Source organism: Panthera uncia (assembly GCF_023721935.1).
Source record: "Panthera uncia isolate 11264 chromosome A1 unlocalized genomic scaffold, Puncia_PCG_1.0 HiC_scaffold_17, whole genome shotgun sequence".
Lineage (NCBI taxonomy): Eukaryota > Metazoa > Chordata > Mammalia > Carnivora > Felidae > Panthera > Panthera uncia.
Window position 1 is genome coordinate 133,079,053 of NW_026057577.1, and position 14,828 is coordinate 133,093,880.

Genomic DNA, 14,828 nt, shown 5'->3' on the forward strand with positions numbered 1-14,828 from the left:
CTTATCATTCTCTCTCTAGATGGATAGATAGAAAGAAGGAGATATATGGATATAGATTTCCTATTGGTTCTGTTTCTTTGGAGAACCCTAACTAATACATTACCACAATTCAATCAGGGATTGAGGAAGATAAGGGTAAGAAGCCATTTAGTAAGACTATGTTTACCACTGCTTATTCCTTTTCTGAGAGGGTGAACAATTCAAATAAGAGTGTTTCCTGACTCCTCTGCCCCCAAATTCTATAGTTCTACTCTTCAAAAATTAATCATTTTCTTGAAGCTGCTTCACCCATTGACAGAAATCTCCAGGAGAGAATGAGTGGGGTGTTTTGCCGCTTCAGCTTTGCACGAAGAACAATGCATGTCCTGCTTTATTTCTCCCCATTTGTCAAGGGATCAAGCCTGTACTTATAGCCCTTAGAGGCACTGAGAATAACTGTATGTCCCTAAATAAAAAAATATCCCTGCATTCCCTCAGATTCAATTTGACATTCCCTGGAAGGGTTTCAAAGTTCACCTATTTGCCATTGTTTTTCCATTTGAGTCTGAGAACATCAAGTCTCTAGGAATGTGGACAATTCTATTCTGGCTTTCAGAGGCTTTTAGCCTGGACCTTTAGCCATCTACAGACCTATAATTCAACAAATGTCTTATGAGAAGGCATTTGAGGACCTTCATTTCTCTAATATTTTCACTCTGTCACCATGTGAGCTCTAAAACCTCTCCTGTTTTCTTCTTACCCTCTTTTGACAGTCACAGATTTTTGCCTCCAAACCTAGCCCAGAACAGGCACATGCCCAGAACAGGCACATGCCCAGAACAGGCACATCCCCACAGGGAAAAAGAGCTTCCAGTCCCCAGTTCATTTTTTTACCATTCTCTCCTCCCAAGTTTTAGTCCATTCAGTTCTTGTTGTTCACACAGCAATTTGGCCTTGGCAATACGTTTTCCTTGTCACCTATGGTTGTTCTAGATTTTGTCAGTGGGAATGTTGTACTGTTATTATTGCCTAGCTACCTTATCCTACTTTTAAGTTAAATTACAAATGTTTACAATGACTTACCTTACAGTTTCAGAGACAAATTTGGATTTGCATTTCTATCCCTAGGTCTTCACTGAAAAATTTAAATTTGTCCCCTGGTAATCTATGTATGTATATTTCACTGATGCAACCTTATAGTTAAATGGAATCTGTACTAACTTACAGACCCCATCTTTTTCAATATAAAGAATAATATTTTCTTTACACACCCTTATAATGTAGACTTTTCATTATGGACTTCTAACTTCATTTCACTCCATTCAGAATATTCATCCTTGCTAAGAAAGTACTACAAAATGAACTCTCTATGCCTCATATCTGTGGCATTTGATGTTGATATTGATTTATTTCCTTCCGCAGGTAAATAACTGTGTATTATGTACTGTGAAATGTTGAATTCAAAAGAATGGAAACTTGGGTCTTATCCTCAAAGGAAATATATTTGTAGTTCCATAAAGACTTATAAAAATAATAGTTCAAAATTAATACAGATGCTATGAAATTTTATACACGCAAACACACACACACACACACACACACACACACACACACACACACTATAATTGGGCACCAAGAAAGAGAGGGTAATTCAGCCTTACAAAGGAGTTTGAAATGACTATGGATTTTCAGGGTGGATAAATTAGTGTAGTGGGGAAGGAGACAAGTTATAGAGGCATGATATTGTCTGGGAACTAAGTTTCCTCATTTAATGAAGATGTAACAGTCTCTCAGTCAAATGAGCAAACACTTTTCTGAAGAGAACATCTATCTTGATTTCTCAGTTCCTTTTTGTGTGTGTGGGAAAACACAGAAAGCTGACCAAGAATAGGAGTTTTTAACCTAATGGTCTGTGGCCATATTTCTGAGGCTATTTGCACTCTTGGATACTGTGTATATATAACATTGTTTTTTTGTATTTTACACACACACACACACACACACACACACTTACTTATGTAATTTCTTTTATAGGATAGCATTCATAGCCCTTTTTTGATTCTTATTTAAGCCCATGCCTCAAAATATCCAATGCATGTGAAGATCCAAACCCCTTTTCATTTTTCTTGACCAGAGCCCCTAGAGACGGCAGGCAGCTCCCTGGTCCTTCTCCTCTGGGCTCCCAATCATGTACTTGTTACTCTCTACTTTCAAGATGAAAGCACCTTTACAAGTCTGAGGAACCCAACAGCTTCAAATACTGCCTGCACGGCAAAATCTCCAAAACTTTGAAATCCTAAAATACCACGCTTAAAATTCTCATCACTTTCTTCAATTTACAGTAGATCAATCCAGTTCAGAAAATACTTATTTAAATAAATTCCTTCAAGGCATAGCTATCCTTTAGCCCTTCCCTACCTTTCCCATCTCCTATTGTCAGCCTTTGTTGGTGAAAAGGAAGGAGGAAGGGTTCTCAGCTGCCCATGTAACCCATGCATAAGTGACCATCGGTTTTAATTCTTTTCACCTTATTGATTAGAATGAAAATCTCTTGGTTTTAATCATTTTGCATTTACTTAACAATTTAGACATGTGTTTACAAAAATCCTGTATTATAAATCCTAGATGCTTAAGAAGACTTCTCCAAGTGGTGGGGAGGAATGAGGTATAAAATGTTGATTTCATTTTCACACCACAAGGGACTACTTTGCATAATTAGGTGATTTTCATAACTATAACAAGGAAAATGTCAGGCTTCTAAAAGAATATGAACCTCCTCTAAAATATTTCCCCAATAACTCTCTTTGGAAAAGATAAACTGGGGGACCAGGGTGGCTCAGTTGTTTGAGCATCTGACTCTTGGTTTTGGCTTAGGTCATGATCTCACAGTTCCTGAGTTCAAGTCCCGCATCTACTGTCTCCCTCTCTCTTTGCCCCTCACCCACTTGTTCTCTATTTCTCTGTTTCTCTCAAAATAAATGAACATTTTTACTTAAAAAAGGAAAGAATAAACTAATACGTCAGACAGAATGTGACTACGGTTTATTATACATATCATTTAAGTTCTTGAAGCAACTAATGTTCTGTAAACGTGTCTATGGATAACTTAACTGAATCCCTTCAGTGTCATCTTGGTATCTTTACAGTACTAGCAAAGGAATGTACCCAAGTTAAAACACTTTAAGATGTGGGTTAGCTATAGTTCTAGCAGGAGAGGTCATGTCTTCTTGAATTTTATATCACTTTCTGCAAAGAAAGCTAACCTGTTGCAGGGCCTTGAGTAATTTCTAATGGCTTCAAAGAGTGCACCCAGAACTATAAGATGATTCCAGATTAGACTCCCCACTCAGGGTAGTCCATAATAAAAAACAAAACAAAAACAAAACAAAACAAAACAAAACAAATAAACAAACAAACCCACACAACTTTCAACAGGCTGAACTCTTGGAAGACCAAATGAGAAAAGGAACCCTTAGTTATTGAATCCAGACTCTACCAGAGTTTTTCCTCTTGAAGGACATTCTCTAGAGAACCAATATGGAAAATAAACCACTAATTTTGTTTTTTTTTTACAGACCCTAAGCTATGCAGACATCATTATCCATCCATCATTTAATCCTCTATACTTGCCTCTGGTCCAAGAATGAGATTGTTCAAAACAGTATTAACTAATATAAATCATATATTTGGTGTATTTTTAAATTATAATTGTTTTTATAATCCATTTCATTGATAAGCTTTAATTTCTCCTCTCCATTTCTATTTTTGAAGGAAAAATTGTTTCATTGGGATTAGTAAAAATTGGCCATATTTTTCCTACATCACAAATATTAAAATAATGCCCAGTTTTACTCTGTAAACCCCACATAATCCAAATAAGATTTGTCACTCCTCTTCCCTTTTTTTACCCATTCTCAACAAAATGAGTAACTATGTATTTATTTCTGACCATATTGTATTTACTTGCTTTAACATGCTTTTGGCTGTTTTCTGATGCTAGCCCATCTTTACTACGACTATTTTTTTTGATGCAAATTTGAAGTATTTGATCCAATGTCTTATTTTCCATTTGATACTATACTACTCATGAGAACAATTAAAGCAAAATGCTAATAATGTTACTACCAGAATAGCACAACGAAATTGCCACATCCTGTATTTTTTTTTTAAAAAAAATATAGAATATATTAGCTGTTTGAAGGACTAACAGGCATAAAATTATCACTATTCATTAGAAAATATATTCAATAACTTCTGATACTTTTAAGTTAATGCACACACACACGAAAAATTGTTAAACTCATATAACAAACGTTACAGTCCTATAAATTCATCAAAATGTATCCTTCAAAGAACTAGTCTAACTGATATAAATATAATTCTAATATAATTTTACAAAGAAGATTCAAATTTTCTCTACTATGTTTTTTCAGTTTTTGAAATAGAACCAAATACCAACAATTACCAGTATCCAAAAAGGTATCAATATTCGGAATGAGAAAGAATCTCACATAGCAATATACATTTCCCTTATCTGGCAGGAATCATAGCTTTCCTGGCGGTGGTGACAGATACGGTTTTTTACTTTTTAAAACTTACTCTTCATTTTCCTCCAGACAAGGGTGAAACTATAGGTAAAAACCTTTTATCAGTTATTCTTTTGGTAATAAATTACTTAAATTCCCTGAACTATATAGACACTTTGATTATTTTTTTTATTTCTTTATTTAATGTGAGGAACTGAAAAATAAAAATGAACATAGTAAGAGATAAAGATTCCGTGAACATAGCACCTAACCAAAAGTGTAATCTTAATTTAACTTCTGTGTCATAAAGAAAATAACTGATCATATCTCAGTTTCTTCCTCTTAAAAAAAAAAGATGACCTTAAACTAGATAAGCTACAAGGCCCCTTTTAGCTTACAGACTGTTTTAGACAAATATCTTAAGATGAAGCTTTACATGAAATATTAAAAAATTATCACAGACCTGCCACATTTAAAATGAACAGGCTTGGGGCGCCTGGGTGGCTCAGTCGGTTAAGCGTCCGACTTCAGCTCAGGTCACGATCTCACGGTCCGTGAGTTCGAGCCCCGCGTCGGGCTCTGGGCTGATGGCCCAGAGCCTGGAGCCTGCTTCCGATTCTGTGTCTCCCTCTCTCTCTGCCCCTCCCCCATTCATGCTCTGTCTCTCTCTGTCTCAAAAATAAATAAACGTTAAGAAAAAAAAATTAAAAAAAAAATAAAATAAAATGAACAGGTTTTCAGTAAATAATTTTTGGTTAAAATATTTCTTTAAAATCAATGGATTGCTTAGTTTTAATTACTAAGCTACTCAATACAAGCAAATGGGTTATATAATTAACCGCATCTAAACAGAAAAGTTAAATAATAGGAGAATGACTTTTAAATGTGCAACACAGTAGCAGTTGTTCAAGTTTCATTAATTGTCATGTATCGTGCCACGTCCTTTATCTGCTTGTGAATTTACAAGGAACACAGCAGGTTGTGAATTTTTAATAGGCTTTCCTCAAGGAAAGAAAAGGTCAGCATTAACATAAAATTCTTCTTAAAGATTTGTGGCACAAATGTTTCACACAGGAGAACAGGTGTTACAGAGGAACTAAAGCCACAATAATCTGACATTCTTTCTATGTTTAAAGAAAACTTAATGTTTCACATAATAAAATAACACAAGGTCAAATCAATACAAAAGTTATTTCAGAGTGGACGCTGTAAGTTACTTGGCACATGATCCGTAATCCTATTTCTCAGTAACAAAAACCACTAATTTTGTTCAATTAAATATTTGATCCAAGTATTGATACCTAACATCCAAATAAAAAAAAGGAAGAGTAATGAGAAAGCTATCATTTTCAGGACTAACTAATCCTGGTCTGATTTTTATTTAGTAAATGAGTTGTAGTCTGAAATAGAATTTTATCCCACACAAGAAATAAGAAACAGAGACATTATGCCAGGGAAAGGGTGGGGAAAATATACAAAAGAAGAGGTAATTGGAATAAAAAAGAGAAATTTAAGAGAAGAGAGGGCACTTAAGCAGGATGATATAATTAAAGAATTTTGTCCACTGGTCTTGTTCTGTAACTGCTAAGGAATCAGTAACAACAACATACCTGTTGTAAGTTAACTCTTGTCTCTCAAGGGTTTCAAACCAGCGTTTCAATCACTCAGGTTTCAGGAGGTCTAGAAATGTATCTCTCTGCCTTATAGTAAATATTTGTTGTAGTTTCTTTACTGGTCCAGTTGCCAAATATGTTTGGTTAAATAATATTTTGGTAAACATAGGCCAATTTTAAGCCCCCAAATATGATCATTTTGGCCCTTTATTCTAATGTCAACATTCCTTAAAAAAGAAGATACTTTGCAGAACCTGGGTGGCTCAGTTGGCTTAGCACCGACTTTGGCTCAGGTCATGATCTCACAGTTCGTGGGTTCAAGCCGTGCGTCAGGCTCTGTGCCGATAGCTCAGAACCTGGAGCCTGCTTTGGATTCTGTGTCTCTCTCTTTGTCCCTCCCCTGTTCACACTCTGTCCCTGAAAAATGAATAAACTTAAAAATTTTTTGAAGAAAAGATACTTTTTTTAATGCAATCTCTCTAATGGTTTAAGAAAAAATGCATTGTAAACCTGGCTTCTTAAGACCAAAACTTATAAATGCATAGGTCTGATTTTTTTCTGTTAAATATGAGAAAATTAGAAATCCTTTTCATTCTGATTCTCCAAATCACTGTCCAGCTTCTAACCCTCATCTCTTTGATCTCATTCTACCATGTTAGATTTCCTAATCCAATGGAAACTCCCACAGTATGTGATCCAATTCCAGGATTTATGTTCTCTTTCTGTAGTGTAAGTTAAGGTAAAAATCCTGCTGTGATTCATATTCTAAAACTGAACTTCAGAATAACTAAGAGATCCCCATTCTAGCATTTTCTTTTGCATGTCTAACTGATTAGAATGACAGAACTGGTGTTAATGATTCCCATCTTGTTGTATATCCTTTCCCACTCCGAATCTACATTCTATATTCATCTAGTGTTCTGTACACTGTAAAATGCAAAAAAAAAAAAAAATCCAAGTTTATACCTCTAGTCATTCTTTGGTAGTTTAGGTGTTAGATGCTGTAGGAAATCCACACACAGCAGTGGGCCTGTGAATTTCTCTTACACACAGCATTTGGATTTTCCATAGCAATAGAATGGAATCATTGATTTACTTTTAGAAGTACTTGATTCCTATGAGAGTAAACACATATTCCTCAATTAAAATTGTTGAATGGATAGGCAGTAAAAATCACAACTGTTTACCACAAATCACAAAGTTATCTGAACAAATGATTGATATCATAATCTTTTCTTGAATTCTTTCGATTCCCAGGCAGAATAAGAACCATGCAATGCTTGTGTGCTGTGTGGAAAATTGCCACTGTTGCACATTCATGTCATTGGAAAGTTTCTTGGAAGCTATGTGTGTTTTCAATTACTAAAAAGCATCAATCTTGCAACTTATTGAGAGTGGTTCCCTGGACAACACAGTCATATGTTACTTCTGAGGGCTTTTTAGTTAAAAGCAGACATTTCTTGAGTTTTTCAACCTTACCTTATTGTTTGTGAATAGCTAAAAAGCAGTAAAAAAATATTTGTCATCCGGCTTCTCTCTTTCTTTAAAGTACATATCCATTTGGGTTTCTTTCCCGATATATATATAATAATGAGTTATTTGTCCAGGAATCAGAAAAAATGACTTTGATCCAAATTTGATGGCTAAAGGCTAATTACTAAAAACCATTAACTAAAGAGAAGACTGCCTTTATTTATTTATTTATTTATTTATTTATTTATTTATTTTTTAGAGAACGAGCACCTGAGAGTGGGGGAGGGGCAGAGAGAGAGGGAGAGAGAAAATCCCAAGCAGGCTCCATGCTGTCAACATAGAGCCACACATGGGGCTCGACCTCAGGAGATTATGACCTGAGCTGAAATCAAGAGCTGGACACTGAACTGACCAGGCACACATGCGCCCCAAGAGCAGACTGCTTTTGTAGACCCAATAATACCAGTAATACAATATATTATCTGTATGTGTGTGTTTTAAAACATATATTTAACCTAACAGTTTTATGTTCATGTAAAAATGTTGTCACAGCCAAGTCATTGACATAAGCTCCGAAAAAGAAGAAAAAAGCCTTTCAAATAATATAAGCCTGCTTTAAATAGAAAATAATCAGTTTAATATTTCTACATGAAATTAGATGAAAATGTCTGTTGATGTAAATAAATATCAAACATTATTTAGATAAACATCTAACTAATTTTTGCATAATTGAAAGATATTGTCTTCAGTTTTTAATTTTTAGGCTGCACATCAGTGTGTCTATTCTACCTTACGACTACATTTTATATGAATACTTAAAAAAATGTTTGTGATGATTCCTAAATTATAATAAATGCCTTCTAGAAGTTTAGAAAATCTGCGCATTGTTTTCATATTTCTTATCTGCTAAAAGAACAAAATAAAAATTGTAAACATAATCTCTTATTGCAAATAATCCAACTGTGAGCCCAGCATAGAAACTGCTTATTGGTTGGGTGGTTCAATTAAAGAAAAACTTATAATCCTTGTGTTGTACAAAGCCATGCTTGGTCCCTCCTACATGTTAGCCCAGGATGCAGGGTAAGAATTCCATGGAGAGCAGGGGATATTCACATCTAGAGCCTGCACATCTATTCCCAGGTAATACTCAAGGTACTTGGGACCCATTATTTCCTGCCCAAACATCCCTGAGCTTGCTTCTAGGTCCAGGGAAGCTCTCTCCTCCATGTCAGTCACCCAAAGACCAGACTTACCAACTGTTATATGCATCCCTAACCTCTGGGGGCAGTCCTAGGGAGTATCTGTTAAAATACAATATAGATGGAATTTGCCCACGAAAACCTGGAATCCTAGGTAGCATTTACACTGGGATGGGTTGTGCACTGGGCTGAGATGCCCACATGAATGCCTGCAAAGCTCTTTGACGTGAGTGGATTCTGGATGATTAATGTTGTGGGCATAGGCAAAGAAACAGACTTGCTTAGCATTGTCTTGTTCCTGCACAAAACTTGTTTGAGGTTTTTAGGAAGATACATTTGGCAAGGTAGGAGACTATATAAGACATATATGATTGTAGAATTTATTAACTTGGTTTATAATATTAGAATACATAAATATCTATTTGTACTCTTTTTCTGAGTTTCAAAAATAGCTGTGGGCAGTCTCTCTCTCTCTCTTTTTGTATGAACCAAAAAATAATGCATAGTGCTTCTAACATAGGAGCTATACCTCGTACACCTTTGCCTTTCTTACAGTTAAGCTATCACTAATTCTCCAATGGAAATGCAATAACTAATAGTAAGTTTATAAGAATTTCCTAAATAATAGGAGAATAAGAGAATTTTCCGCTCAAGAAAGAAATGCGAGAAGAAATGTTTACAGAAGCATATCAAGACCAACGACATAGCTTTGTCAGGATTTAATTGCCTATGAAAATGGTTATTTGCAAAGCAAAGTAAAGGGGGGAACTGTGTTTGGTTTATTTTTATTACTTTTTCCCATTTAAAGTAAAAATCACACTGGTATCTGAAAGGCTAGCCTTGCTGTTTAAGATACACAGGTGAGTGTGTTCATACTTATTCAAGTCACATTTCAAGAACTAAGATAACTGACCCCATTATTCAGTGATGGGACATGAGAGACTGTTTGAATTCTTTCAGCATTATGTACTTTTAGGCATTATCATGGATATGCTCTTTTTTATTTCCCTTAGCTTCATTCAGACCAAGATAAAGGAGACGGATCACTCAAATATATTTTATCTGGAGATGGAGCAGGTACTCTTTTTATTATTGATGAAAAAACAGGTGACATTCATGCCACAAGAAGAATTGATAGGGAAGAAAAAGCCTTTTATACTCTGCGTGCACAAGCTATTAACAGAAGAACTTTGAGACCAGTAGAACCAGAATCTGAGTTTGTGATCAAAATCCATGATATCAATGACAATGAGCCAACGTTCCCAGAAGAAATTTATACAGCGAGTGTTCCGGAAATGTCTGTTGTAGGTAAGTTCATTTATAGGAGTTATTGTGGTATGTAAAAAGTATACAAAATAATTACCAGAAATTTTTAAAATGCTATGATCAATTAATTGACATTTTTGAGTCCCTCCTAACAGTACTTATTTAATTTCCTCATGTCGGAAATGAGTTAGAAAAAAAAAGATGAATCATTTTTTACATGCCATGGATTTGTAAATCTTTGCAAATAAGTAGATATTTCCTTTAAAAACCAATGAAAATATCATTAAAATTTAGTAGAAAATTATGAAAATATAATATCTTTGTCACATGGATTTGTATAACAGCTAGGTAAAATTCTGACCCCAAATATATTATAAGCACATTTAGATAAATATAGATGTAAAATAGTCTTCATATACATTCTCTAGGTATAATTTGCCTAAAGACTTTGTCTGGTTTATCTAAATGATACAGAAGGTGAAAATGATTAGATTATCTAATTCATATTATTTTAAAACATATTTTTCTTATAAGCATAATCCTGCTGATATAAATCTCTTATTCAAACAAACTAGTGGAAATCCACAATCACATACTGATATACAAATACAGATTTAGGCTGTAGAATCTGTAAGATGGAAGGCATGAAAAAGCTAGAAGTATAACACTCAAGATAATGGAACCTTCTTTTTCAATGGAAATAAACAGAAGTTGTTATTTGTAAGCAAAGAAAGTTAAGATTGCCTTATTTTTTTTATTAAATAGAGAATGACAAAAAACAAACATCAGGAAACAAAGGTAACATTTTTTTGGAGATAGATATTTAGATTTGGTAGAATAAATTTATTCCTCAAGCATGAGAGAAGTCATATAAGCCAATGCAATAATTCTGATTCTTTTCTTTTAAGTTACAATGGCACATTTTCAACTCTGCATTTCTCAAAAGCATTGTTCTGGGATTATTATTTAATATTTACTTCACTAAACCCCGAGGACTTTGGCAATTGCTTTATGATAAAGCTATTTTTTTTATATCTTGAACTTTATTAAATAGCTTTTAATAGTTCATGGAACTTGGGATCCTCTTGGATTGTTTCTAAATTTAGAATTTAATCTATTCATAAAATTGTATTCTAGAGCAGATGTTAATTATTTTTATAGTCAATTAGTGGAGAGGAGGAAAGAAGAGCACACTTACTCCTTTGTGATCGGATATGCCCTTTACATGAAACAAATCTATTATGTGAAAATGAATTTTAATATCAAACCTCATCATATGTAAAGTAACTGCATTTATTATAGTCTGATACATTGTAGCATTATCTACAGGTGCATAAAAATATACCTGTTGGCTAATTAAATATGTAACTGAATTCAGAGTTTTCCTGTAATAACACTATATGTATGATTTTCATGTCAATTATATAGAAATGTTTCTTTAAGAGGTCATTATTAAAGCCAAAAATCATTCAAGTCTTCCATGAAAACCAGTGCTTTTGCTCCTCCTTCTGGTGCTGTGCAGAACTAAGCTGAATTTGGATACTTCAGGTACTTCCGTGGTGCAAGTCACAGCTACAGATGCGGATGATCCTTCCTATGGGAACAGCGCCAGAGTTATTTACAGCATACTTCAAGGGCAGCCATATTTCTCTGTGGAGCCTGAAACAGGTCAGGAATCGTGAATCAGTTGTTACTTTAAGTCATTATGATCTTTTCAAGTAGAAAAAAGGTGGGAACAATAAGACAAGCATTAACATTACTGCTTACAGAAGAGGGATGATATCACACTTAAAGACTTGAGAATTTAAGTGAAATGATTGAGTGAGCTAACGGAAAGAGACCTGGCTTTATGTTTTTTGCATATGGGTTTAGGTCACTATATAGTCAATATGGTATTCTTTAGGTAACAGAAAAACCGCACAAATTGTAAAATATTTCCACTGAATCACTTTCATGATTTCTAGATAATTAATAACAAAAATATATTCTGTCTTTCAAAAAACCCTAGATGTATAATATGTGGTCTTAATCAACTAATATTTGAAACTTTAATGAGGATAACAAAAGTTTTTTTTTTTTTCTTCCAGGTATCATCAGGACTGCTTTACCAAACATGAACAGAGAAAACAGGGAGCAGTACCAAGTGGTAATCCAGGCCAAAGATATGGGCGGCCAGATGGGAGGCTTATCAGGGACCACAACGGTGAACATCACACTGACAGATGTAAATGACAACCCACCTCGCTTCCCCCAGAGTAAGCTGCCTTTAATGGTCTTTCCACATGGCAAAAGCTTTAGACTAAAAAGAGAAAAGATATGGAAAAGGTAGTTGTCAATCATTTAATTTTAAAAACATTGAAAATGTGCTACAAAAGTGAAGAAAAAAAAATGTCCGTATGCTGATGCATTCGCTGTTACTGAAATGTAAAAAAAATATATTTTGGATATATTTCATTTAGAAATAGGGATCTATGGATGATCACAGAACCTGTCCATAAATATGCTCTGCATCCATGACTACAATCCAAGAACTATTTCTTTCAGTTTGCAAAAAGAAATGATGTTTTATTGGAAAACAAAGTCATACTTCTACAATGAATGTGTTTACTTCCACCTAGAATTTAATAAGAAGGATCTTAACTTGAGGGTAACATTTTTCAATAAAATATCTAATTTGTCATATTATGAGGACTTAGAAAGGGCTACATAGCCAGAACATAACAAACTATTCAGACTTACATTTAATATCGCTGTGTCAGACTTACAGTTACTCTCTCTGTGTTTGGAATGATAATCATTCTAAAACATTTTGTATTCCTGACCTATTTAGTTATAAAACACTAAATCTATTTAGTGATAATGTCATGTATTTGGATCTATTTTTGTTATAAAATGAACTCTTCAAGTTCTCAAAATAGATCAAGAATAGGTTAAGAACCGTTAGCTTCTGACCATATAATACATGCATTTATTCATGTGTTATACACATGAATCCCTTTTTTATACAAATTTGTATAGACATGCAATTAGAGTGGGTGATGTTAGATCTGAATGGGCAGCCCAAGTATCAGCCAATTTCCTGCTCATTGGAAAAATCCTGTACTTTAAGATGGAATTTTATGTTGTTAGAAATGTGGCATAAAATGCAGGTTGTAGTATCTTTGTCATTATTTTTTAGCATTTTTTGTGTGTTCACTTCTAAGTTGATCTCCCAATTCTAGTTTGATTTTTGGCTTACATACTTTTGGGAGAAATTATTAAAATGTAGTTTTTTGTGATATTTATATTTTTACACTAAAGACTATAATGCAGAAGGAATCATGATCTAAGAATTTGTTGCATTATTTTGACTGTTTCAAAGAAATTTACCTCTTTTCCATGTTATTTTTATCTAACTTTGATGAGTAAAAATAGTGTATGATTTGAATTGATTTGTCTAAAATCTTGTGTGTAGAAAAATTATAACATTCACATAGAATATTTTTTGAGCACAGTAATCACTTGTTTATTATTCATGATGATTCTTTTGCTAAATATTAAGGAATGTCCCCATTAGGTCTGCCATTGTGGTGTTTGGCTCCAAACAGAGAAAAGGGTATTTCTTTATGCTCTTTTCAAACAGTCAGACTACAGCTCCAGTTACCTGTAGCATCAGCAGGAGAAAGGAAAATAATAATCCCTATTATTTCTTCTCAAACAAATCTGAAGACATGCTTAGTGGCATTAAAATTCAAATCTCACATTTTGTAGATATTTCTGACCACCTCTTAACCTGAACTTGTTACCAGGAGAATTAACATGCAAATCCAGTAGAATAAACCATAACTAATTACTCACATTATCCACGAGAGGCAAAAATATTCCTTTAAAAAAGTATTTTTTAAGTCAATAATAAATGACCACTAAGAGGACTATTATATTTTAAATGCTCAGGAACATATATACACATGTCAAATATGCAGTTCATTTAAAAATGATAATCCGATAAAGGAAATTAATAGATTCTAATTAAGCACAAAAATCAGATATTTGAAAGATAATAATGTCCAATGAAAATTCATTTTATTATTTTTTCATCTACTATGATACCTTTATTAATTCATTTGATAATTTTTTCCTTTGCTTTTGTTGAGTCAGAATTTATGATTGGCATCTGACAGATACATTACACAAGCCCTGATATAATTATAATAGTAGTGATGATGATGATGATGATGATGATGAAATATTGATAATAAAAAGAAGCAGCAACATAACACATTTTCTGAATAACATGTTTTTTGGACACTGTACCAAGTTATTGATTGACCTATTGTTATTTGATCACAATATCTCATTTAGGTCAATATTACGATCCCCATTTTACAAATGAGAAAACAAAAGTTCTAGATGTTAAGACCAAACTCCAAGTAATGCAGAGTAGGGTTGCAATCCATGTCCAAATCCAGATGTATAGCACAACACATTTAGAGGAATTGTAGAGCACCTTGTATCTTGCCTCATTATTTTTTAATTATAGCTAGAAACATAATTTGTGGATTTTAATTTTCCCAATTATATTTTCTGCGATGAATATTTGCAACCATATCTTACTATTGGGAACATTCAGTCATGGCAATTAGAATACCACTTGATAACCTCAGTCATCTAATATCCAGAAAACTAGTTTTTAATTTCCAATATCATTTCATTAAATAGCTAAGATTTGGAGACAGTTCCACAGTTTATGAAGTCTTTCATATGTGGCATAGCATTGAGAACTCAGAACTAAC

General features: G+C 33.8%; 1 protein-coding gene across 4 annotated transcripts in view; it reads left to right on the forward strand.

Annotated features, from left to right (window-relative positions):
* The window catches only part of CDH10 (cadherin 10), a 139,114-nt gene that overhangs the window by 66,220 nt on the left and 58,066 nt on the right, over positions 1–14,828 (forward strand). For 3 of the 4 annotated variants that reach the window (XM_049648258.1, XM_049648256.1, XM_049648257.1), the window contains exons 2-4: positions 9,804–10,098; positions 11,605–11,724; positions 12,144–12,311. In XM_049648258.1, the coding sequence (XP_049504215.1) occupies positions 9,804–10,098; positions 11,605–11,724; positions 12,144–12,311 (583 nt within the window). The remainder of the gene's footprint in view (positions 1–9,803; positions 10,099–11,604; positions 11,725–12,143; positions 12,312–14,828) is intronic. The other variant, XM_049648259.1, reaches the window with a different exon arrangement.